This window comes from Phyllostomus discolor, chromosome 4 (genome assembly GCF_004126475.2).
Source record: "Phyllostomus discolor isolate MPI-MPIP mPhyDis1 chromosome 4, mPhyDis1.pri.v3, whole genome shotgun sequence".
Classification (NCBI taxonomy): Eukaryota; Metazoa; Chordata; class Mammalia; order Chiroptera; family Phyllostomidae; genus Phyllostomus; species Phyllostomus discolor.
In genome coordinates, this window is record NC_040906.2 from 14921199 (window position 1) to 14943471 (window position 22273).

At 49.4% G+C, this 22273-nt stretch overlaps 1 protein-coding gene across 4 annotated transcripts; it reads right to left on the reverse strand.

Annotated features, from left to right (window-relative positions):
• Positions 1–332: 332 nt before the first annotated feature.
• Positions 333–21551, reverse strand: PLCD4 (phospholipase C delta 4). 4 transcript variants are annotated; one of them, XM_036022849.1, is made up of 18 exons: positions 21317–21551; positions 16159–16214; positions 15866–16024; positions 14407–14635; positions 13147–13276; positions 11908–12139; positions 8784–8985; positions 7692–7836; positions 6926–7078; positions 4707–4898; positions 3576–3674; positions 3276–3432; positions 2872–2988; positions 2468–2640; positions 1570–1705; positions 1075–1224; positions 888–995; positions 333–567 (listed from the first exon to the last, which is right to left on the reverse strand). In XM_036022849.1, the coding sequence occupies exons 2-17, from the start codon at positions 16178–16180 to the stop codon at positions 889–891; spliced, it is 2403 nt and encodes an 800-aa protein (XP_035878742.1). In that variant the 5' UTR covers positions 16181–16214; positions 21317–21551; the 3' UTR covers positions 333–567; position 888. The 4 variants fall into 4 exon arrangements, with proteins under 4 accessions (XP_035878742.1, XP_035878741.1, XP_035878743.1 ...); XM_036022848.1 differs by having other exon boundaries at positions 333–571; XM_036022850.1 differs by lacking the exon at positions 3576–3674 and having other exon boundaries at positions 333–571; positions 21317–21547.
• Between the last annotated feature and the right edge of the window lie 722 nt (positions 21552–22273).

Here is a 22273-nt window from a genome sequence, read left to right on the forward strand (position 1 = left end):
AACCTCCAGTGCAGAACTGAGTGCCTCACAGTGACTACTGCCTGAACTGGGACGCGCTGGGAGAGTCAGAGAGGGTGCTATTAATAATTTTGCAGGGACAGCAGACATAAGCCAGGATCATTCCAGGCGAACTCTTCGGGGGGGCTGGGATCACGTAACCCTTTATCTGCTCTTCTTGCCCTGACCCAGAACATGCTCCTGTACTGTTCCTGTGTAGCACATGCGGAGGGATCCCTGGAAACATTTTTCTACCTTTCCCCTGCCCCACCTGTCTACCCAAATGTCCCCCAACCCTCATCCTTGCCCAACAATGACAGACCGTACTCAAGCCAGATGGGGGAGAGCAGCTCTATTAATGCCGGTGGGGCCGGGAAGGAGCAGTGCCGTGTTCTCTTGAGAGCCATGGTTCAGTCTTGGGGGCAGGTCTCTTGCCCCAGCCTTTGCTTGGGGAGGCTTGAGGCTTGGTTTATCCTTTCCTTGACTCTGGGCTTTGAGGAACTCGTGGAGGAGGGGGTAATGCCCCTTGGGTGTCTGTGTCCCAAACCCCTCTGGATTTGTAGTTGCAATCTGTCTTTGAGCCAGAGTTAGTGCGAGAGATTAGTCCTGGGTCTGGGTTGGGGGCTCAGCCCACAGCAAGAGGAAGGAAGGAACCCCAGTACAGAGGACACAAAGGGGAAGGGCAGGGAAGCTACCAAGGGTTTGGTGAAAACGAAGGGAGGTGAAAAACCAGGTCCTAAATTTGCTTGTTAGGAAGAGCGAGGGAATCTTGCGCCTAGGAAGGTACAACCCAATGCTTGGTTTTCACCACCTCTGCTTTCTGGAGAGACTGTGCAGGTTTTTCTGACCACCTAAAGCAAAGGCACCCACCCTTCCCATGCAGTGCCCACCTTAGGATTCAACCTCCTTCAGCCCTTCCAGCATGCAGATGTGCACGAAGATGGAAGCCGGGTGGAGGCTGGTGCCGTCCTTGGAGAGCAGGTGTATGTGGCGGTAACCTGGAAAGGCACAGGTGGACGGTGTTAGGCTGGCAGCCGGGGTTAGGGGGTTTGGCCGGGGGTGGAAGGACAGGCTCACCTTGTTGCATGCAGGTCCAAGGCAGGGTGTACTGACCCACAAAGTCATTTCGGGATTTCCAGTTGTAATCCATTACCACAAAACGCAGCAGGGCCAGCTCAGGCACCAGCACCCGGAAGCATAATGTTTGCCCCCAGTACGGATTAAAACCTGGGGTGGAAGGGGGTGAATGAGGGAGGGAGTGAAGGAACAGGTTTTTGTTTTTTTTTTTCCTAGACCCGTGCTGGGTTACTTTCCCTGTGTGCTCTCACTTAATTTTCCTAGCAGTCAGGTGAGGAAACAGAAGGTAAGCTCAGGTCACTGGAGGTTATAACCGAGGGGCCAGGATTCAGACTGAAGATGTCCACACCCCCATTCTTTGTCCGGTTCCACCCAGCCTCCCATGGAGGTGGGGGAGGGAGGGTGGTGACGTGGTCTACACTGAACTGCGGGCAGGATGGTAGGAGAGTAACAGTCGTGCTCCTCCCACCTCCCCCCAGCACCGCCCAGTCTCACCGTTGTTCTCCACGTGGCTGGTCTCCTGCCGGGTTGTGTCTGCGCGAATGCCAAAGATCTCCACTCTTACCAGTGGATCCACAATGGACCCCTCTTTGGACTTGTCCTCTTTGGGGAGTTGCTGACCACTGATCACCTGCAACAGTTCCTGCTCAGCCCAGCCTCAATGCAGCTCTCACGCCCCCGGGGGAAAGGGAAGGGAAGGGGGAAATGCCGGACCTCACGCTCTAGCTTTGGGTTTGCAAAGCCAGTCCTCTATGGGTAATAGATTTTCGTCCAGTAATCTGTGCAATTTTAAATGCATTCAAGTAGAAGTTTAACAAGGTATGAAAGGTATGGCTGGCAAGTATGGCTGCCCTGGCTGGCGTAGCTCAGTGGATTGAGCGCAGGCTGGGAACTAAAGTGTCCCAGGTTCGATTCCTAGCCAGGGTACACGCCTGGGTTGCAGGCCATAACCCCCAGCAACCACACATTGATCTCTCTCTCTCTCTCTCTCTCTCTCTCTCTCTCCACCCCCTTCCCTCTCTAAAAATAAATAAATAAATAAAATCTTTAAAAAAAAAAAGGTATGCTAATAACAGCATTCCTTTCTGTAGTATTTACTGTGCATCACGCTTTGTTGAAATACTTCATTTTAACTCGTCACAACCACCCTGTGAGGTAGATAGTAGTATTACCCCCGTTTTGCAAGTGAGGACACTAAAGTTAAGGAACTTGACCAACATTTCACAGCTAGTAAATGGGTTTGAACCTAGGCAATTGGCTCCAAAGTCCAGTCTGGTAACAATCAGGCTATCCTGCCTCTCCCAAGGAACTTGGCTGGCCTCGCCACCTCTTCCCCCTGCTTCTACCCCAACTATCCCGAGTCTCTTCCCAACAGTTCTGCTTTCCATTATACCTGGATTAGGAGTGTCTGGGCTTTGAAAGGGCTGATGGGCCTCTCGGGGTGGAAGGAACTCTGGGTATCACGTAGGAACTCTGGCTTCAGCACGTAGCCACAGGCACCATTCTGGCGGAAGAGCCCATCATAGATGTCCATCTCAAGCCCTGCAGTCTGCACATTCATAGCCACTGGGGGCCCCAGAAGGAGAGAGGGGAGGGATTTACCTTGGGGCCATCTAGTGTCTCTTTCAGGGAGTTAAAAAGCCGTGTTGGGTATACAAGGGCCCACTGGGAATATTCCCCATAGATGTTCTCAGCCTAGCACTCTTGGAGCATTCCCTGGCTCTCCTGCCTCCCAGGAACTGAATGCCCACTTGTTGCTCTTCCGCTTTCTCCTCCCTGTCCTTACTGCCCCCTCACCCATCTGGCAGCCTGCATTCCAGAATTCCTGGGGGTTGTAGTTGGATGAATCTGTCCTCAGACCACTGGGATACACACGGCTTAGCTGCCAGATGTTATGCTGCACAAACTCATTGCCTGTGAAAAGGGCGTACGTAGAGAGATGGAAGTGGGGTGGGTGATCCCCCTCCCCTGCTCCCAAGGTCCCTCCCACCAACTTCACTCCCCTCCCCAGCATCTCCCCCAGCTCCTCCCCAGAGCTCTGAGCCCTGTAACTCCTGCTCCCGTGCCTGCTCTGAGGAGTGCCATAGCTCCCTGGTCCCTTCTTAGCTCCCTTGGATTCTTTCTTGGAACTCATCTGCTGGCCCGTCAGACCGGACCCTACCAATCCCATTTCTTCTCCGTCCCTCCCCTTTGGTCCTGACCAGCCTCCTTGATGAGGCCCTTGGCCTTGGTTTCAGAGAAAGACGATAACTCGTAGAAGCGGTAGTGCTCCCTCGAATGAGTGAAGCTGTGGAACGGGACGGTCTTTGTGTAGACAACCAGGGCAGACAGGGACGGACACAGCATGGGCTTGGATTTCTGGAGAAGGAGAAAGAGAGGAAGATGGAATCGAACCATGAGCAATCCGAGAGGAAAGAAGCCCGTGGCCAGGACCTGCACTTCCCCACCCAACCTGAGCCTCTGCCCACTGCCTCCCCGCTGCATCCTCCCTCCTGCCTCACCTGCTTGGGAAAGAGTGGGAACCCAGGCTTGGGAAGAGGAGGAGCCTGGACCATAATCTGACAACAGAGAGACGGACAAAACAGCGGGCACATCACAACCTGGGGATGGGAATGGGAATAAAGACTGTCCGCGAACACTGATGGGAACAGTTTCGGCCTCGGGACTTGAAGAGTCTGTTCTACATTACTTTCTGGATAGCACGTTTTAAGCGTATTATCATTTCTAAACAGAGAGGTGTCACCCTCCCTGCCTTTCTTCTTTTAAAATAAGTTAATTATTTTTGGTTAAAATGTACTTGAACCCAGACAGGTAGGTCAAGGTGTGTAAATGGTCATATGGAAGTCACACGTGGGAGGATGTGAGGGTCCCAGGGTAATATTTTTAGATTTATCTCCCGAATTCCCATTTCTATCCCTGAACATGGTGGCAGGTTAGACGCCAGAGCTCCAGAAAGAGCAGTGTAAGCTCAAAGTCAGCTGAGCCAAGCCAGTGCACGTGAGAGACAAACGCAGACATCAAACCAGGGTCTTGGTGGTCCTACAAATGGCACCCCTACCCCACAGGGAGCTGAACCACTCGGCGAAGGCCTTGTCAGAGCCTTCGCCTCCCCCACCGCTTCCTGCTCCTTCTCTTCGGCTGTTTTTGGCCCCACCTCAGACTCACCTTCTCCAAGAAGCTTTCTCCAGCTAAGCCCACTTTAGCTGAGGTCACAGCAGTCACCCCCCAATATAATGATGCAGCGCACGCGCACACACACACACACACACACACACCCATCAGTCATTTTCAAACTTGCCTTTAAGGAGGCTGAGCAGTAGTACAAAGATGTCTCAGGAGCCACCTGGGAGACCCAGGATAGAGCCAAAGGGCTCCTCAATTAAAATGAGTGCATTTATCTATTTTACATACTGAGCTTCCAGAACCAGAAAAGATATCATTAAAAATGATGTCATGGCCCAAAGAAGCTGGAAAGCCACTGCATCCATTCTTATGCCTCTTTCACTGGGGGCAAGGGGCGTTTTGCTCCTTGGCCTTCTACCCTGCCTGGCTCGAGCCTCTTCATACGTGGGCTCTCAGCTTGCGATGAAGTCTGGCCGAATGCCAGAGCCGAGACCACCCTCCGGGCCTACCTTCTCCTTTTTGTCTTTACTGCGAGGACTCAGTTCCTGGGTCTCAGGCTCAAACTGGGACTCCGGCTCCAGCTCAGCCTCCTGCTCCCCCTCCAGTTCAGTCTCCAGCTCTTCCTCCTCTTCGTCTTTGTCAAGATCCTCCTCAAGCGTCTGTAACTTCTTCCCCTTCACCAGAATCTTCTTCCGAAGCTCCTAGGGGGACAAAAATGAAGGGGCCTGGCTACCTGTCTTCTCTGGGACCCTCGCGGGGATCGTGCAGACCCTGTTGCTCTCATGGGGCCACCTCAAAGGCGACAGAGGTGAGTGAGTGGTCAGACGGTCCCCCAGGAAGGCTGCTGGATACCTCCGGCAGGGGTTTCCTATTGTTAAGCAAACCTGTAACGTCTCTATCCATATGGAAAAAAATAAATGGGGACCCCTCCCTCACATTTGACGCATGAAGATTCCTCATAGATTGAAGATTTACGTGTAAATATAAAGAATGTTAGAAGAAAACTGCCCTGGCCGAGGGGCTCCGTTGGTTGGAGCATTGCCCCATGCACGGAAAGGTTGCGGGTTCTGTGCTCTGGCGGGGCACGGATGCGGGTTGCGGCTTCGGTCCTGGTTTGGGGCATGCAGGGGAGGCCACTGATTGATGTCTCTCTCTCTCCCCACTCCACTCTCTCTCTCTGAAATCACTGAATATGTATCTCCTCGGGTGAGGATTTTTAAAAAGGATTCTAGAAGAAAATAGATCTTTTTCCACCTTTGGGAGCCCTACAACACCAGCATGAACTGGGTGTTTTCGGAAGGGCAGTGGTTCTCTTTCACGGGTGAGAAACCCGAAGACCTGTCACTCCTTGGAGACGGAACCACCAGTGGCAGAGCCGTGTCTTCGCATCTGCTGACTCATTCATTCACAGACCTGTTTGCTATCAGCTTAAACAAAGGACACCAGGAAGCAGTAACTGATTACCTACCATCGGATTATTCTGAGTGTCCCTGAGGAGTCTTAAAGCCCCTGAGACCTTGGAGGTGATATTCTAACCAGGGTCACCCTAAGACAGTGAGAAAGGCCAAACAGCTGGAAAAGAAGCAAGGGGTACGAAAATCCATCCTGGAAGCCATTTCCATTCTGGAATAAGGTTGGCTGCTTCGTGCACAATGGTGTCTCGAAGTTCTTTTCTCAAAAAATTTTCCAGAGCGTTAGTATCTTTAACATTTAAAAAATTGTTATATACCAATACAACTTTTAACCCATCAAAGTGGTTATCAATTAAGTCAAAAGAAGAAAACAGATCTTTCTTAGTTTTTTTTTGCATTTGCTATTATGAATCACCACTCTACTGGAGGTTTTTGTGGCTCTTCTCTTGTACTGTCAGGAGGGATGCAATCTGGTGTTTTGTCCGGAGGGCGGCTTGGCAGTAACAACCAACATGTCAACAGGCAAACTCTTTGACCCAGCAATTTTACCTCTGGGAACCCATCTCAATGAGAGAAAGGATAAATGGGCAAAGCCGTGTATTAAAGTGAAAAATTATAAACAACCTGAATATTTACCATTTACTGTTTACGTTTACCATCTACTGGTTGGATAAATTAGGGTCCATAACATTAAATGGAATGCCATTGAGCTATTTAAAAGGAAAAAAATGATGCATGAAAAGACATCCATGATATATGTTATATGTGATATAAAGGGCTATAGAAGACACTCCCATTCACTTTTTAACAGTGGATGTACAATATTATATTATCATTCACTTTTTAAAAATGTGAAATTATATACACATATATGTTTGTATAAGTATTGAAAACCGATTGACAGCAGTTTTGGGCAAAGGTTGAGAATATGATGGGGAGATTTCCCTTTCTATATTGTTGGTTTAGTCTACAACATTGATGAACTACCAGGAAAAACATTAAGATACTTCCATTGAAAAACTAAAAGTGAAATAAATCATGATTTAAAATTTAGAGGTCTGTTCTAACTAGAAGTCTGTAAATAGACGTCTATTTATGCCTATTTATAGACTATATTCTACATTGTATAGACTATAGAATAGACGGCTATAAATAGAAGTCTGTTCAATCAGATTTTTATAAATTAAAGTTCTCTCTGAGGGTACGAAGGGCAAGATGGTCCATCTAAGGGCGACAGGGAAGGAACAACACAGAAGAGCCGAAGTGGGGGGTATGGAAGCCGCAGAGGAGCCTGGGCTGGGGCAGTGGACCCCTACCTCGGGCGAGGGCAGCTGGGTGGGCAGCAGCCCGTCCAAGGTGGTGCTCAGCAGCTGCTCCCCCAGGATCTCGGTCAGATGCTGTGCTACGATCTCCTGCTGCTCCCAGCTGCAGTGGTTCTCCAGGGACAAGATGACTGGGTAGTCTGATGTCTGGTGGGGAGGGAAGGAGATGCCGGAGCCAGAGTTCTAAAGCCTGGAACCTCTGTGCATCTCAAGGTCCACCTGCTTACTCATTTGACTGAGTACCCTGATTGCTAAACTCTTCTGACCCCATTCTGGGCCTCAGGGAGGTCTTGCTGGGCCTGGAGCCCACTTCACACATAAAAATCACTCTTGGGATCCCGAAACAGACAAGTGCCAGGCCCAACCCAGGTCCCTCTGGGACCTTGGAGTTCTCAGGCTTAGAGTGGGAAGGCCAGGCCATTGCCCTGGTTACATGTTCATGGTACACTCTCAGGCTTTCATCTCTGGGTTCCTGTCATCCCCTAACCCTGCCTACCCTTCCTCAGATAGGGGACAGAAGTTGTTAGAAGTAGTAGTTACTAATCTCTCATAATTACTTCTATGACAATTAATTACTAGGAACACAGATAACGCTTATTTATAATAATCCCTTAATATTTGCCTGATGCTTCATGGTTAAAATCTTTTTCCCATATGCCATTTAACGTAACCTTCCCTTGTCTCTGCACCCTCCCCAGAGCCAGCCATTCTTTCCTCCGGTCTTCTGGCCTCACCAACATTCCCATCCTGGGGCTCCTACCTGGAAGGCATACTGTGCTATAGTGGCCACGACCTCTTTGAACAGGATACGGGAGGTCAGGGTGTGTCCATGGTAAACAACAGGTTCCCCACTAGGTCCGTCCCATACATCCACCTCCAAACAGCGGCACCCCCGCTTCAGGGCCCTGCAAGAATGCGAAGCCCCCAGGGACAGAAGGGGTCACTCTCCGATCTCCCCACTACGGAGAGAACAGTGCGCACAAGCACTTACCTGTCGAGATCCCTTCATGCTACATCTCCATGGATCGTTCTCTGTCCACTGGCACACGGCTGCAGCTCACACTGACCTCTAACACCCCCCCACCGGCCCAACTCATATCTTTCCTCGGCAAGCCATCCCACACTGCCTCACTATGCTTTTGGGGTTCTGCTTGTATTTCGTTACATAACACCTGAGTTATTCATATTCTCAGTAAATTTATTTTCTCTACTAGACTTCCTAGGGCAGAAACTATATGTTCCATTCACCTTTGTATCCCCTGAAGCTACCAGATCAGTAGCAACTGCAAAGGTATCTTGACTATTCAAGCTAATCCAATGAGCTATCACAGTATAAGCAGGAACAATTTATTAGCTACTGACACATAGATTATCTCATTGAACCCTCCCAACCATCCAGAGAGCAGACTCTGTCCTCATCCCTATCCCACAAATGGGAAACACGAGGTGTGGAGAGGTTGTACATATACTTGGCTCCAGACTACCGCATGAGGGAGCCAAGATTTGACCGCAAATAGCCTGACTCCAGAACCTATGTTTTTAACTCCTGTGGTCTACTGCCTCCCCTTTAATGTTTAGTTTATTTATGTATTTAAAATAAGTGTATTAGGACCTCTGAGTTCCAGAGAGTTTCATAGCTTATGAAAGAGAGAGAAGCTCCATTTGCCCGGAGGGTTTGACACCGCTCTGCCACCAGTCCTATCATCTCCTCTAGGTCTCTCGGGGATTCGGGGATCCTCAGCCCCCAAACCCACCCCCCACACCTTCTCCACTCCTGTTATCCACTGACAGGGCCCTCAGTCTCCCACAGCTGTTCCCTTCTCATGAGCTCCGGCCCTCCTCCCCACTGCACCGTATATATCCCTCGACGCTGCTCTGGCCACAGAGCTGGTCGCCCACCAGGTAGGTGTTGTGAGAGGAGCTGATGTAGTAGTGGCTCAGGGGGTGTGTCATGTCCTGGTACACGGGGAGGCAGGCTGGGCTGAAGACGTCGCCATCCTTCGAGCAGAGGTAGCTGAGGAAGCCGTCCATGCTCAGCACGTGCCGCAGCTTGCCTGAGGTGTGGAGTAGGGGGACATAGGAGTGAGAGAGAGAACTCGGAGCGGGAGGCCCCAGCACACCTACCGCAGACCACCCCACCCCTCGCCAGGGTGCAGCCTGTCCGACGGTGTCCTCTCCCAGCCTCCAGATCCCAAACTGGCCCCCTCTCAGCGTCTGTCACTTCCATCATCCCCACCTTTAGAGAGCGTGAGAGCTACAAGGGGAATCACTGCAATCACCCTAGTCCGGTGCTGTCCAACAGAACTTTCTACAGGGATGAAAACCTTCTATTCCATACTGTCCAGTGCGGTAGCCTCTAGACACATAAGGCTACTGAGCACCTGGTATGTAGCTGTGTGACTGAGGAACTGAAGATTAAATTCTGTTTTTAGTTCATTTAAATTTAGCGGTCCCATGGAGCTCATGGCTACCGTAACGGACAGTGCAGTATTCAGTCCCAAAGGGTAATTTTATGGATAGGGAAACTGAGGCCCAGAGAGAATGAAGTCCAAGACTTGTTAATGACATAACCAAGGTCATGTCGTCATTCCCTGGCCTGTGTAGCTGCTGGCAACTGTGATCTGAGGGTCTCTTCCTATTGTCAGTTTCCATATGGAGTTTTGAGGAATGCCTGTCCCACACTGCTTTGGGCAACACTTTCTTAAAGGGCAGGGTCCTGTCACTCCTCCCATAGCGCCCACCCACTTCGGCACAGGCGTCCTGTATTAACAATGATGACTAATGGTTACGGAGCACTTGCTCTATGCCGAGGATGTTATATGTAGCACATCTCCTATTCTCTCACCAAAACCATGGGGTGGATGTGATATAATCTGCCTTGAGAGGTTAGGTGACTTATCCTAGGTCACATAAGCAGTGAGTGTAGGGATTTGAACCCAGGGAGCCAGGGGTCAGAGCCACACCCCACACCGCTGGACTGTGCAGTCTCGCTGAGGGTAACGTCACTGCAAGGGGCTCCTTTGGGAGGCAAAACACTTAGACTCACACCCAGCCTCCTTGTTCCAGGTTTGATGAGGCCTGGAGATGGTGGAGAATGGCAGGAAGTGTCATTCTTTACAGTGAGTAATATATATCGAATCACTAGATTAAGTCAAGAGTTGTCAGTTACTTTCACATGCGTTATTTCACTTGATCACAAATTATTTTACAAACAAGAAAACTGAGTCTCAGATTAAGCAACTTGCCCAAGGTACTCGGTAAGAAGCAGAATGGGGACTTGAGCCCAGGTCCCTTGACTGATACTCCCTGCAGTCGGAGTATAGTATCCGATAGTCCAGGGCGAGGGAAGGGTAGATCAAATGTAACTGGCGTATGCCGGGTCCTGCACTGGGGCTAGAAGACCCTATTTTTAACCCCGTGACACTCCTCTTCTATGCAGTTTTCTGAAACGATTGCTCTCAGTGCCCTTTCTTCTCTGAGCACCCACAGGAATCTGAATCACCGATCCCAGCATCCTCTGGCGACTCTGTTTGACTCTCAGGTCCGTGAGCACATTGTCCTCGTCTGACCTGCTGCTGTATCTCTGGTGCCCAGCTTAGGTCCCGGCACACCGAGGTACTCAACAAGCACTAGCTGAAGTATGAATAGATGAATGAAAAGGAGTGGGAGATGAGCCCTGGCTGGTGTGGCTCAGGGGATCGAGCGCCAGTCTGCAGACTGCACATCGGTGTTTCTCCCCCTCTCTTTCTCCCTCCCCCTCTCTAAAAATAAATATCAATATTTAAAAATATATATTGATTTAAAAAAAAGTGGGGGGTTGAGACCTAGGAAACCTGGGTCACTTGTCTAGCTCTCATTCATCTCATCTCTAATCCTCATTCTCAAGAGAGGCACCAGGAAGCAGGCGACCTGGGTTTGAATCCCAGTTCCTCACCTCACTAGCTGTTGGCTTTGAGCGAGTCATTTAATTGTTCTAAACTTCAGTGTTCCTCTTTCGCACAAGAGACTTAATAACAGAACCCACTTCAGTTGGTCATGGGAAGGAGTAGAAGAGAAAGGCATGTGGAGGGTTATGTATCCTTTAGCAAAGGCCCAATCTTGATTTACAAGGCTGTCGTGAGGACTAAATGAAATCAGGCATGTGAAGGTGGCTTGTAAATGATTTATTATTAATAATGTAAACCCCTCGCACTCTGAAGAGAATGGAGGGCAGGAAGATTTACAAGGTTTGAGTGGGGACTGAATGAGAAAAGGAATGGGAGAGTGCCTTGTAAATTATTTATTATTAATAATGTAAATTCCTCACATTCTGAAGGGAATGGAGAGCAGAAAAATGTCTACTAAAGGGGCGTGGAGAAAGGTTTGAGGGCAGAGAGGGCATATGTCAGCTGTGTTTGTTAAAAGCTAAACGACTGGCCTCATCATCATCCCCCTCGGCCAGGGGATGACTAGCTTCTGAGAGCTTTCAGGAGCTTGAAGGCTTCAAGAACCATCTGGTAAGTTTGGAGAAAGCCCAGGTAAGGGCAGAGAGCCAGCATTTAAAGAGACAGCAAACAGGCACCATGAAGGCAACTAGCCGAAAGGAATAGTATGCACTAGAAGTGAACAGGCCAAAGCAAGAGGACCAGGGATTATCTGTTTCCACTGAGGCCAAAGGCTGCCGTCAGGAAGGACTTCCTGCAGGCGAAGAAGGATGTACGACATGAATGTGGAGGAGGAAAGGGGTCTTATGGAATGTTCTTCCCCCTGAGAGACCTAGCACCACGGAGGAGACTCTTGTCTTACCTAGGCAAGAAGTGGCTGCTCTCCTTCCAGAGGAGTGATGGGATGCGATGAAGGTGATTGGACAGGGGAGCAGGGCAGGGGTGGGGTCTGCCTTCCTGGAGTTAGGCGGCAGGCTGCTGCTCTCTGGACCTTTCCTGTCACGGTCCCCCTCCCTGCGCCTGTGTCTGGTGCCTCTGCTCTGGTCCCCTTACCACTATCTGAAGGCTCATAGCGGTCGATTAGTTCCAGAGCCAGGTCAGAAGCATGGTCTCCTTCCTTCTGCTCCTCTCGGAGGAAATCCACAAATTCCAACAGGGTCAGCTTCTGCCCATCGGCCGAAAAGTTTTCAAACAGTTCGTGCACCTCAACACGCTTAGTCAATGCCTTATAGAACTCTATAAATTCTTCTCCCTCCAGAGTGTCAGACTGGGATGCGTCTGCCGCCTGCAGGAGGGGTTAGAGGAGAGGAGACAGACCCTTGAACAGCACATATTATGGCCTTGACTTCTCCTGTAAAAACAGCCTTACTGCCCTGGCTGGCGTAGCTCAGTGGATTGAGCGTGGGCTTCGAACCAAAGCATTGCAGGTTCAGTTCCTGGTCAGGGCACATGCCTGGGTTGCAGGCCACGGCCCCCAGCAACCACACATTGATGCTTCTCTCTCTCTCTCTCTTTCTCCCTCCCTTCCCTCTCTAAAAATGAATAAATAAAATCTTAAAAAAAAAACAGTCTTACTGACAGATGGATCCAAACATGTTTCCATAGAACCCCTGACATTTACTGTTCATAGAAGAAACCACTTCAGGAAATAAAAAGCCAAATTTCAGCCATAGCATTTGCTGCTAGAGAAAATTTTCAGCTAGAAAGAGTTGAAATACCCCAAAGGTCAAAATATTCCTCCTCCTATTCATTCCAGGTGGAGTTTCCCATTGTGCCAGGCACCTGTGGAACTCTGGCCACAGACAGAGAGGTCCTTGAGGTCTGATGTAGCAACATCTTGTAATTTGCCTTTCGTGAGGTTATAAATCACCTTTCCAGCAAGACTGAATAGAAAGAACTATGGCATGCCTGGCTGGTGTAGCTCAGTGGATTGAGCACGGGTCTTCTAACCAAAGGGTCGCTGGTTCGGTTCCCGGTCAGGGCATATGCCTGGGTTGTGGACCAGGTCCCCAGTTGGGGGCACATAAGGAGCAAGCCCACATGGATGTTTCTCTGCCTCTCTTTCTCCTTCCTTTCCCTTCTCTCTAAAAAAATACATAAACAAAATCTTAAAAAATAAAAGAACCATGGCCTGTACTTCCCATCAAGCCTGGCACAGTGCTCGGGCATATAATAGAGATTCAGTAAATGAGCGTGGTTGGGGAGGGTCAGAGTACTTCTGGTCAAGTGAGACTGGTCAAGTGAGACTGTGGCCTTGGTGGGCTTCTACCACTCCCTCCCCAGGAGACTCACCTGGAAGAGCTGAAAGGCATATTCTGGTTCCATTTCCACATTCATCAGGTGCAATAACCGCTGGACTTCTGGGAAACTCATCCGACCATCCTGGTTCTTGTCTCCGCGCTGGAACCAGTCACTCAGCCATCCAGGTCTGAGTCAAGGCAAAAAAGCACTGTGTGTGTGTTTGTGTGTGCAGATGTGTGCATGCTCATCTGCTGACATTTCTCCCTGTCTTTGCTGCCGGTCTGTCCTCCACATCAGTTCATCTTCCACATTAGCTTCCAGAATAGTCTCCCCAGAGTACCTATCTATCTCATTCCTGCGTGGCTCTGGTGCCTGCAGGGACCTCTTTGTTGCCTGCAGAAAGCCCAGATACCTTAACATGGAAGTTGAGGTCTCCTGCGCCCACATGATCGCGCCCCAACCCAGTATTCTCAACGCACCTCTGTCCTTCCTGTACTTTAGCCAAACCCCCAGCTCCCTGCTCTCTGATGTCCCAGCTCTCCAGCTCTTCAGTTTCCTGTCTCTGGGCCTTGACTTGTGCTGTTCCTTCGGGCAGGAGCGCCGTTCCCTCCCTCTCTCTCCATGTTCAAATTCTATCATGTTCAAGGCTCAGCTAAAATACTACTTCCTCCCTAAAGCTTTCTCAGAACCCTCTCAGCTAGAATTAAATATGTCTCCTTCTTTTGGACACCCTCAAATAATCTAAGTATCATAACAGTTCCATGGGACTTATTTATACAAGTCCATCCTCTCCACCGACAGAAATATCCGAGTCTCCTAAATATTTGTACCCCTAAAGCCTGGTGTGGTGCCTGATACATTCTGCTTAATAGATGGTGAATGAATGAATGAATGAATGAACTGGTGTAAGAGGTGAATACAATCTAGGAAACTTGAAGTGGGTCAATACCACTAAGCCCTCTAAGGGGTGGCGTCCCACCCCTGTAGTAATTAATGCCACTGGGATCTTCCATTCAGCTCTCAGGATCAGTACCTTGTTTGGTCCTTGGTCTCTTGCTGTCGTCCCTTCCCCCAATCTTAGGGGCCTGATTCTTGGCCAGACTCTGCCTGACTATGCCTTTGCCATCTCGAACCCTGATTCCTTCTTCACTATTCTCAGTCTCACATCAGCCTGAGCTGCCCCTGCCTACCCCACCTGGACTCTTGGGCCTCCCTAACGCTGCCCCCCTCCCACCTGTTCCTAGTGCTGCAGCATCTGCTCCTTCAGTGACCCCTGGCCCCCACGCTAAACTAACTCCATTCCGCCGATACTGATCCAGCTGCTCCTGTTGGTCCATGCTGGTGACAAAGTCCACCAATAGCTGGAGCCCCTGCGTCCAGATCTGGGCCTCCTCAACACTGTTGGCCACCAGGTCCAGGTTGGCGCGGCGGCCATGGAAGACGATGGTGAAGCCCTGCTCCAGGGGGAACTCCTCTGCCAGGCTGCGCAACAACTCAGACTCATGGCCCTTACGCACTGTCTCCACGTCGGAAATCGAGACTGCCAGAGAAGAGCAGGTGGGGGAACTGAGCAAGAGAGGTCACCAAATTGCAGGGGTTGAGAGTCAAGGATCACTACTCCCTTTTTCACTGTGAAGCCACAGAGAGAAGGAACCCCAGCCTCCAAAGGCTGAAACCCCAAAAGCTTTAGTATAGGGAGAGGCAAACCTCAGAGATTCAGGATTCCATGTGAATCACTGGGAGGTTCTCAGGAAGCATGGCAAGGGGCCTGTGCTGGGAATGGCAAGACCTGGCTTCCAGCTGCCAGCTGGCAGCACGACACAGGCAAAATAACTTAATCCTCAGTGTCCTCATCTCAAATAAGGGCTGGTCCCTTCCATGGCCAGTGTGCATGACAATCACAAAAGGACTGGCAAGGCTGACAAATGGAAGCATGGTTGCAGAATAGAAGCAGTTATGCCGAAGCATGAAATGCCCAATTTCAATTCTCCCATTCTGGGTTTGGAGGGCTTCCTCTTCCCAGAGCAGAGGGAGACAGAGAAATTCGTCCACCCCCTTTCCTCAGCTGGGGGTGGTGTGGATGGCGGGCTTGGATTATGCCTCTAATGTAGACTCTCTTAGATGTGTCCTGTGATCAGATTTGTAGACAGATCATAAAGTGTTTAGCCAAGAGAATGCACATTTTGGATGCATTTATGACATTTAAAAATATTCAACATAATAACTAATATTTATTAAATGCATCTATTATATATAACTAATAACTAATATTTAATAAATGCATTTATTAATGCATGGTTTCAGGTCCCATGCTTTAAACATTAATTTATTGAGTCCCTATAACCTACGAAGCAGGTACTGCTTAGCCCTCATTTTACATGAGGAAACCAGTTAGTTTAAGTAACTTGTCTAAAGCCGCTCAGCTAGAAAGTGGCAGAGCCAGGGCTTTGCAGTGAAATTCCCGAGATCATGCCCTTACTGTAACAAAACAACAACAACAAAAAAACATATAAGCTATGACCTACTGAGCCTTGTTATGTGCCAGGGCTTATGTTCTAAGCCCTTTGCATGCAGTAACTGGTTTAATCCTAATAGCAGCTTTAAGAGGCAAGAAGTGTTGCAGTTCCCATTGTAGGCTCAGATACAGATACAAGTGGGACAGCATGCGGACCCATCATAGGACACTGGTCCTTCTCCTGCTCTCAGGCTGCTGGGTGTCTCGGGAGTCGACGCACCCACATGCCCACCCCTAGCTGTCCATGTCACTCACAGCTGGCTTTGGCTCTGCCTCCAGCCTGCCGGGCATGCCAGACCGTCATGCCATCTTCCTGAAGTCGGAAGTATCTTAGCTTCTTCCAGCTTTTGGATCTCACTTTGCGCATCAGCGTGCCATTCTGCATCTGCAGCACATCGTCATTGACAGGCAGCCCTGGGCCGGGAGAAGCAGGAGCTGGATAGCTGACCAGGGAGGTGGAGGACCCAGGAGAAGCTCTGCAACAGGGGTTCAGCCTCCTCCCCGTCCCTGGCCTGTCTCCCCAAGCCCTCTTCTGCAGGGGTACTCACGGCCTTGCAGCAGGGACGCCATCACCTGCTGCCCCACCAGCTGGTGGCAGAGTCACCTAAAGGAATAAGGAGGAACAAAAGGCTTGCGGTTAATCTTGGTGGTTTAGTTGATCCGGGGCTAGAAGGAAGGAAGAGAAGGAAACCAAAGTTTTCTGAAATGCATCAGGCATTTCATCTAGGTAACCTGTAGCTCTTTGTACTTCTGATTTGAATTTGGTGACTGGGAGGCTTAGAGAGGCTAAGAAGACTGCTTCGAATCACATGGGCATTCAGAATTCGAAGCCAAGTGTGTCTGACTCCAGAACCTCTGCTGTTCCCCATAGCCATCTCCAGAAAGGGCAAAACAAGGGCTTTCTGCCAAATACCCCTCCTGTTCCCGATACCCCAGAATCCACAAGATGACCTTGTGTCACACTGCTCAGCTCCTCATTGTTAGGGGCCGGCGTCTTGCTGGCTGTCCTTTCAGAACCTGGAACATCTGCACCCTAGTCTCCTCTCCTCCAGGCAGAATCCTCCTCGCCCCCCTGCTCTGGAAGCCTGTCCGCGCTCCGATGGAGATCATCCAGCCCCTGAAGGGTTTTTTCTGTCGCTCCCGCCACACTTGGCGCTGTATGCAGCTAAATAAGCCACCTTCCACCTTCACACGGTGAAGCATACTTTATGCTGCTTTTCATGACAGTGATTCTCACAGTTTTCATGGGCCGTGTAAATTACAAAGTCTCAGAACTGCATTTTTAAGCTTTTCTACCTATTAAAAAAAGAGTGCTTCCTTTAGGATACACGCTAACTTAGGACCTGGTTCATTTGCCCTAGTAACAACAAACTTCCCTGGGAAAGAACTAGAAGATTTGATATATGGCCGTCGATTCTAGCCCTGCCCCAATAAGAAATATTCAATTCTTGACCAAATCATCATGAAACTGGCAAAGCCCAGGAACATAAACCTTTAGGCTTTTGTGTAAGCGACGGATCTACACTTGAACAGGAATGTTGTGCTTTTTCTTGACAAGTTTGGTTAAAGGTCTGTCAATTTTGTTTATCTTTTCAAAGAACCAGTTCCTGGATTTATCGATTCTTTGAATTGTTCTTTTAGTTTCTGTGTCATTTAATTCTGCCCTGATCTTGCTTATTTCCTTCCTTCTCCTCACCCTGGGCTTTGTCTGTTGGTGTTCCTCTGGGTCTTGTACAGGTAGGGTTAGGTTGTTTATTTGAGACTTTTCTGTCTTCTGTAGGCAGGCCTGTATCACTATGAGCTTCCCTCTCAGGACCACCTTTGCTGTGTCCAATAGGTTTGGGGTCATTGTGTGTTCATTTCCATTTGTTTCCAGATATTTTTTTATTTCTTCCTAGATTTCATTGTTGGCCCATTCATTATTTAATAAGATGTTATTCAGTCTCTATGTATTTGAATGTTTTTCAATTTTTCTCTCAAGGTTGGTTTCTAGGTTCAATCCGTTGTGATCCTAGCACATGCTTGATATGATTTCAATCTTCTTGAGTTTGTTGAGGGTTGTTTTGTGACCTACCATGTGGTCTTTTTTTAAAAATAGATTTTATTTATTTATTTCTAGACAGAGGGGAAGGGAGGGAGAAAGAGAGGGAGAGTAACATCAATGTGGGTTGCCTCTCATATGCCCCCTACTGGGGACCTGGTCTGCAACCCAGGCATGTGCCCTGACTGGGAATCAAACCTGTGACCCTCTGGTTTGCAGGCTGGCACTCAATCCACTGAGCCACACCAAGCCAGGGCATGGTCTATCTTTTTCATTAATAAGTTTAAAATGCTGACATCGGTGAACATCTAAAAAACTAAAAGAATCTCTGAGGTAGTCATTCAGTGAGTGTTCCATTGAAACAGCACAACAGCACGTGACTCAACTCCCTATAATTTACAGATGAAAAAGTGGGAATCTAGAAATGTGATGTGACCTGTCTGAGGTCACACAGCGTATTAGTACCCTCTGTGTCTTTAGTGGGAAGACTGCACAAAGCCACCTGGAGGGAACTAAGTCTTTGAGAAGAAGGTAGCGGTCTCTGCACACACAGCTCCCCTGACTGCAGGACCTCGAGAAGGCCCTGAGTGAGTAGCAACGTGCAGGGGCCCAGAGGGAGAGGTCAAGGCTGGTGATTAGTCATCTGTACCGAAGTGGGAAAGAAAACTGAAGGCATGTCTCAGGAGAGAAAGAACCTTGCAACGGTTCCAAGAAGAAAAGGTTTTGCTGGCTGAGACGGAATATGGGAGCCTGGCTGAGCAACCTCTGGATGGAGGAAGAGGCCCAGAGTGCTTCTTGGGAGACAGAAAAGCCTCTCTTCCCTTCTGGGTAGAGATGCACAGAGTAGAAACTGAGGCTTGCAAAAGCTATGTGAAGACTGAAGTAGAAAGTAACAAATAGGTGCCCCATTAAGTATCTTAGGTCCTCGGACTGGGGTGGGTTGGGGGTGGGGTTAGCCTGGGGCTGAAACCCAACCCCCCTTGTCAACATCCTGCCTTATCTCCCCTCTGAGCTGCAGTTCCCACGCCTGGGGTATAGGGACTCTGGGGCGGGGTGGGCCTTGGCCCTGGGAGAAGACAGAATTACCTTCCCTTATGCCTGGGTCCAGGAGCCACACAATAATGTTCCCAAACATGGGAGGCCTGAAAACAGAGCCAAGGTATCAGGATGCCCCTAGTTTGTGAAGGCCACCTCCTCTCAGACCGGTCTTAGAAAATTATTTTATCCTCTTTTGTCAAACACTTCCAACCGTAGGGCATGGCGTGTCCTCGTCCTGCTCCCGTTCCCTAATCACTATTTTAATTGTGTGCCCAGGTGACGTGTGGCCATCCATAGAGGGCCCGCTTCTACACAGGGAGCTGCAGAATGTCGGAGCTGGACTTCATCTTACAGAGAAAGGGACTGAGCACTAGAAAGACTGCTGGACTGCCAGTCGCCTAATGAATGAAGTGACAGACCTGGGACGAGAACCACGGTCTCCATAGGACCAGCTCAGAGATCCCCCCAAGACTCTGCACCCAGAAGGGGCTTCCTCTAGAAAGCAGGTTACAGCAGGGCTAAGAATCAAAGAGGAATATCAAAATTTTGTCTCTCCCTCCCTCCTTTTCCTGTTTCCTCCGCACCCCACAAAACAGCCTTTCTTTTCATTCTTTGCATTTCCTTCCCTTTCCCCACCCTGTCTGACCCATTCCTTTTCTTTCTCCCCAACTCACTCTTTTCTCTCCTATCCCCTCGGCCTCCCTATTTGCTCACTTGTCAGCCTCTCTTTGCTCTCCGCTCATCATTCTCCCCATCGCTTCTTCCTCTCTTTTTTCTGGTTTTTGGCCCCGGAGAGGATTTTGAAACTGTGGTCCAGGAGTACATCCCTCTGCTCAGCCTCACTTTCTCCCGTATCCTAGGAAACAAACTAAACAAACTGCCCAGAGAATGCAGCTTAGAACCCAGGTGTTCTAGGTCTCGGCGCCCCCTCTGGTGTGTGAAGGTGAAATGGGAGGATGCTCACAGCTGAGACAGGGGCAGTGAGGAGAGAAGGCACAAAGGATTTGGGAGCGGGAGCAAGAGCAAGAGGCGAGGAGCCGAGGATGACGACTGAGAGTGAGAGAGGCCATCTCTTAACCGGTCACTCATGGACATGCACGTGGAGATCCTCCAGGACACAGGCAATTTCCTCTGTACCATAGATGAGAAAACAGAGACACAAAGTAAGGTGGGAAGTGGCCAGGGCTGCCTAGCAAGATTTGGTCCTCACCTTCCAGGTGGCTTATGTCACCTAGATGTGGACTTTGGCAAAATTGCCAATGGCATTACTGTGAAATCTGGGTGTCCCTGGTCTCTCTGAGGAGCAGGAAGGAAGAGATTCATTTTGTCCACTCTCTTGCTTCTGAGAAGATTATGCCTGACCTGGTTCATATTAAGAAGACAAAATGGCTCCATCATAGGTCATAGCCCTCAGAATGTTAGAGCTTGAAGACTCTTTTTAAAAAGTATTTTATTTATCTATTTTTAGAGGGGAAGGGAGGGAGAAAGAGAGGGAGAGAAACACTGATGGGTTGCCTCTCATGCCTGTTGTGACTGGGGACCAGAACCGCAACCCAGGCATGTGCCCTGACTGGGGATCGAACTAGCGACCTTTTGCTTTGTGGGACAATGCCCAACCAACTGAGCCACACTACTCAGGGCCTCTTTTTTTAATTTTTAAAAATATGTTTATTAATTTTAGAGATAGGGGAAGGCAGAGAGAGACAGAAACATCAATTGGTTGCCTCCCATACATGGCCCGACTGGGAATTGAACCTGAAACCTAGGTCTGTGCCCTGACTAGGAATCGAACTCACAACCTTTTGGTGTACAGACAATGCTCCAAACAATGGAGCCACACCAGCTGGGGCTGAAGACTCTTTTATAACAAATCTAATCTAGAGGCTCCTGGCTATATCAATATTCCCTGGAAAGTGTTTTAAAGCGGAGATTCCTTAGCCCCACCCCAAATGTACCAGGTCAGAATTTCCACAGATGGGGCTCAGGTAAACTTATTTTTACCAAGTACTCCTGATACGCAGGCAAGTCAGGGAAGCCCTAAACTCCCTCTTTTCACAGATCAGAGTGTTGGGGTCCAAAGTCGCATACCTGGTTGATGGCAAAGTCAGGGCTAGAAGCAAGTGCTGTTCCTAGCACAGCACTGGGCATGCCAACAAACTGTCCCGGTCCTTTGAGCAGGCAAAGAACGAGGAGGCAGAGAACTTGAACCCTGGCTCTTTCCAAGGAAGTCTCATAACTCTCCCCCTATTACCAGGGGTTTCTATACTCCCCGTGGGCCTTGGCCAACCCTCATTTGTAATTCTCAACAAATTGTAAATCATTCGTAAATCTGTTAATGAGTGTGTGCCAAAGCACAACTACTCCAGTTCTCTCTTTCCTTACTAGGGTGGGGCTCACCTCTAAGAGGCAGCCCTGGGTAGCTAAGAAGTCCCATATAAAGAGGTGACTGACACCAGCCAGCAGGAAAACTGTAAGTCACAGAGGGTAAGCTAGAGAGAACCAGGTCAGAGCCTTGTAGACCTGTTCCGGCAAAGGAGTCCAGGGTGCAATTTAATCAGGGCGGATAAGCGTGGGGAAGGCAGAGCAGGCTTTGGAGCAGAAGGTGGCCAGAGCCTCCAGGCCCTTACCGTGCGCAGGATAGCAGTCCAGTGTCTGTGAGCTCCGTGATGCTCTCCACTGTGGGATGAGGAAACCCGGCCGGCTCCTTTTCTCCTTTGCTCCTCTTACACTTGCTGGTTTCCTCCCCTCTTCTACTGCAGTTTGCTGCTGTGACTGGCAGAGTTACAGCCAGGAGGAAGGAGTGGGGTGGAGAGAAGTGTGAGCTCTGTCCTCAGTCCAGCCCACCCAACTCTTAAAGGCCCAGGACATTGGTCAATGAGAGAGTCATGAGGTGGACTGGGTAGAAAAGGATTAAGGGGAGGGATTGGAGCACCACATCTCCAGGGAGGAGGAGCCTGGCTGCCCTTCAGCTCGATGCCAGCCCTTACTGACCCCAATCCAGCCAGAGCTCTCAAAGTGAAATCCAAGGAGTGTCTGAATTGCAGCGTTCCATGAATCACGGCCTTTCATTCTGGTTGGTTTCTCTCTGCATGTTATACAGCTGTCTTTGCCCTTATTTCATCTGGCTCCTTGCCATGGTGTCTGTTTCCACCAGCCGGCCTGCTTGTGTCTCTGCATCCTGCCCTCTAGGGCACTCAGTCCAGCTCCGTGGCCCAGGGAAAGAGAAAAATGGAATAAGGTGGCAAAGGAACAAGATGAGGAGAAAGGGAGGATAGAAGTGATCTTAAGAGTGCAGAGGGGCAGGTTAGTATCTGTGTATATGTTAGACACTCACTAAACATTTAAAGAATGTTACAGGAATTCACTATTCTTTACATTCATTCCTTCTATGAGCATTTGTTCAGCACCTCCGATGTGCAAGGACACACACGTGTGTTTTTGAAGTTGTGTGCAGAAATGAGACAGACTCCCCATGTGTGAGAATCAAGGGCAAAAAGAAGAGCACAAGACTGCACAGACACCCCGCTGGGAAAGGGTGGTAATGAGGTTTTTATAAGGGTGAACGCAGAGGCAGCTGAAGCAGA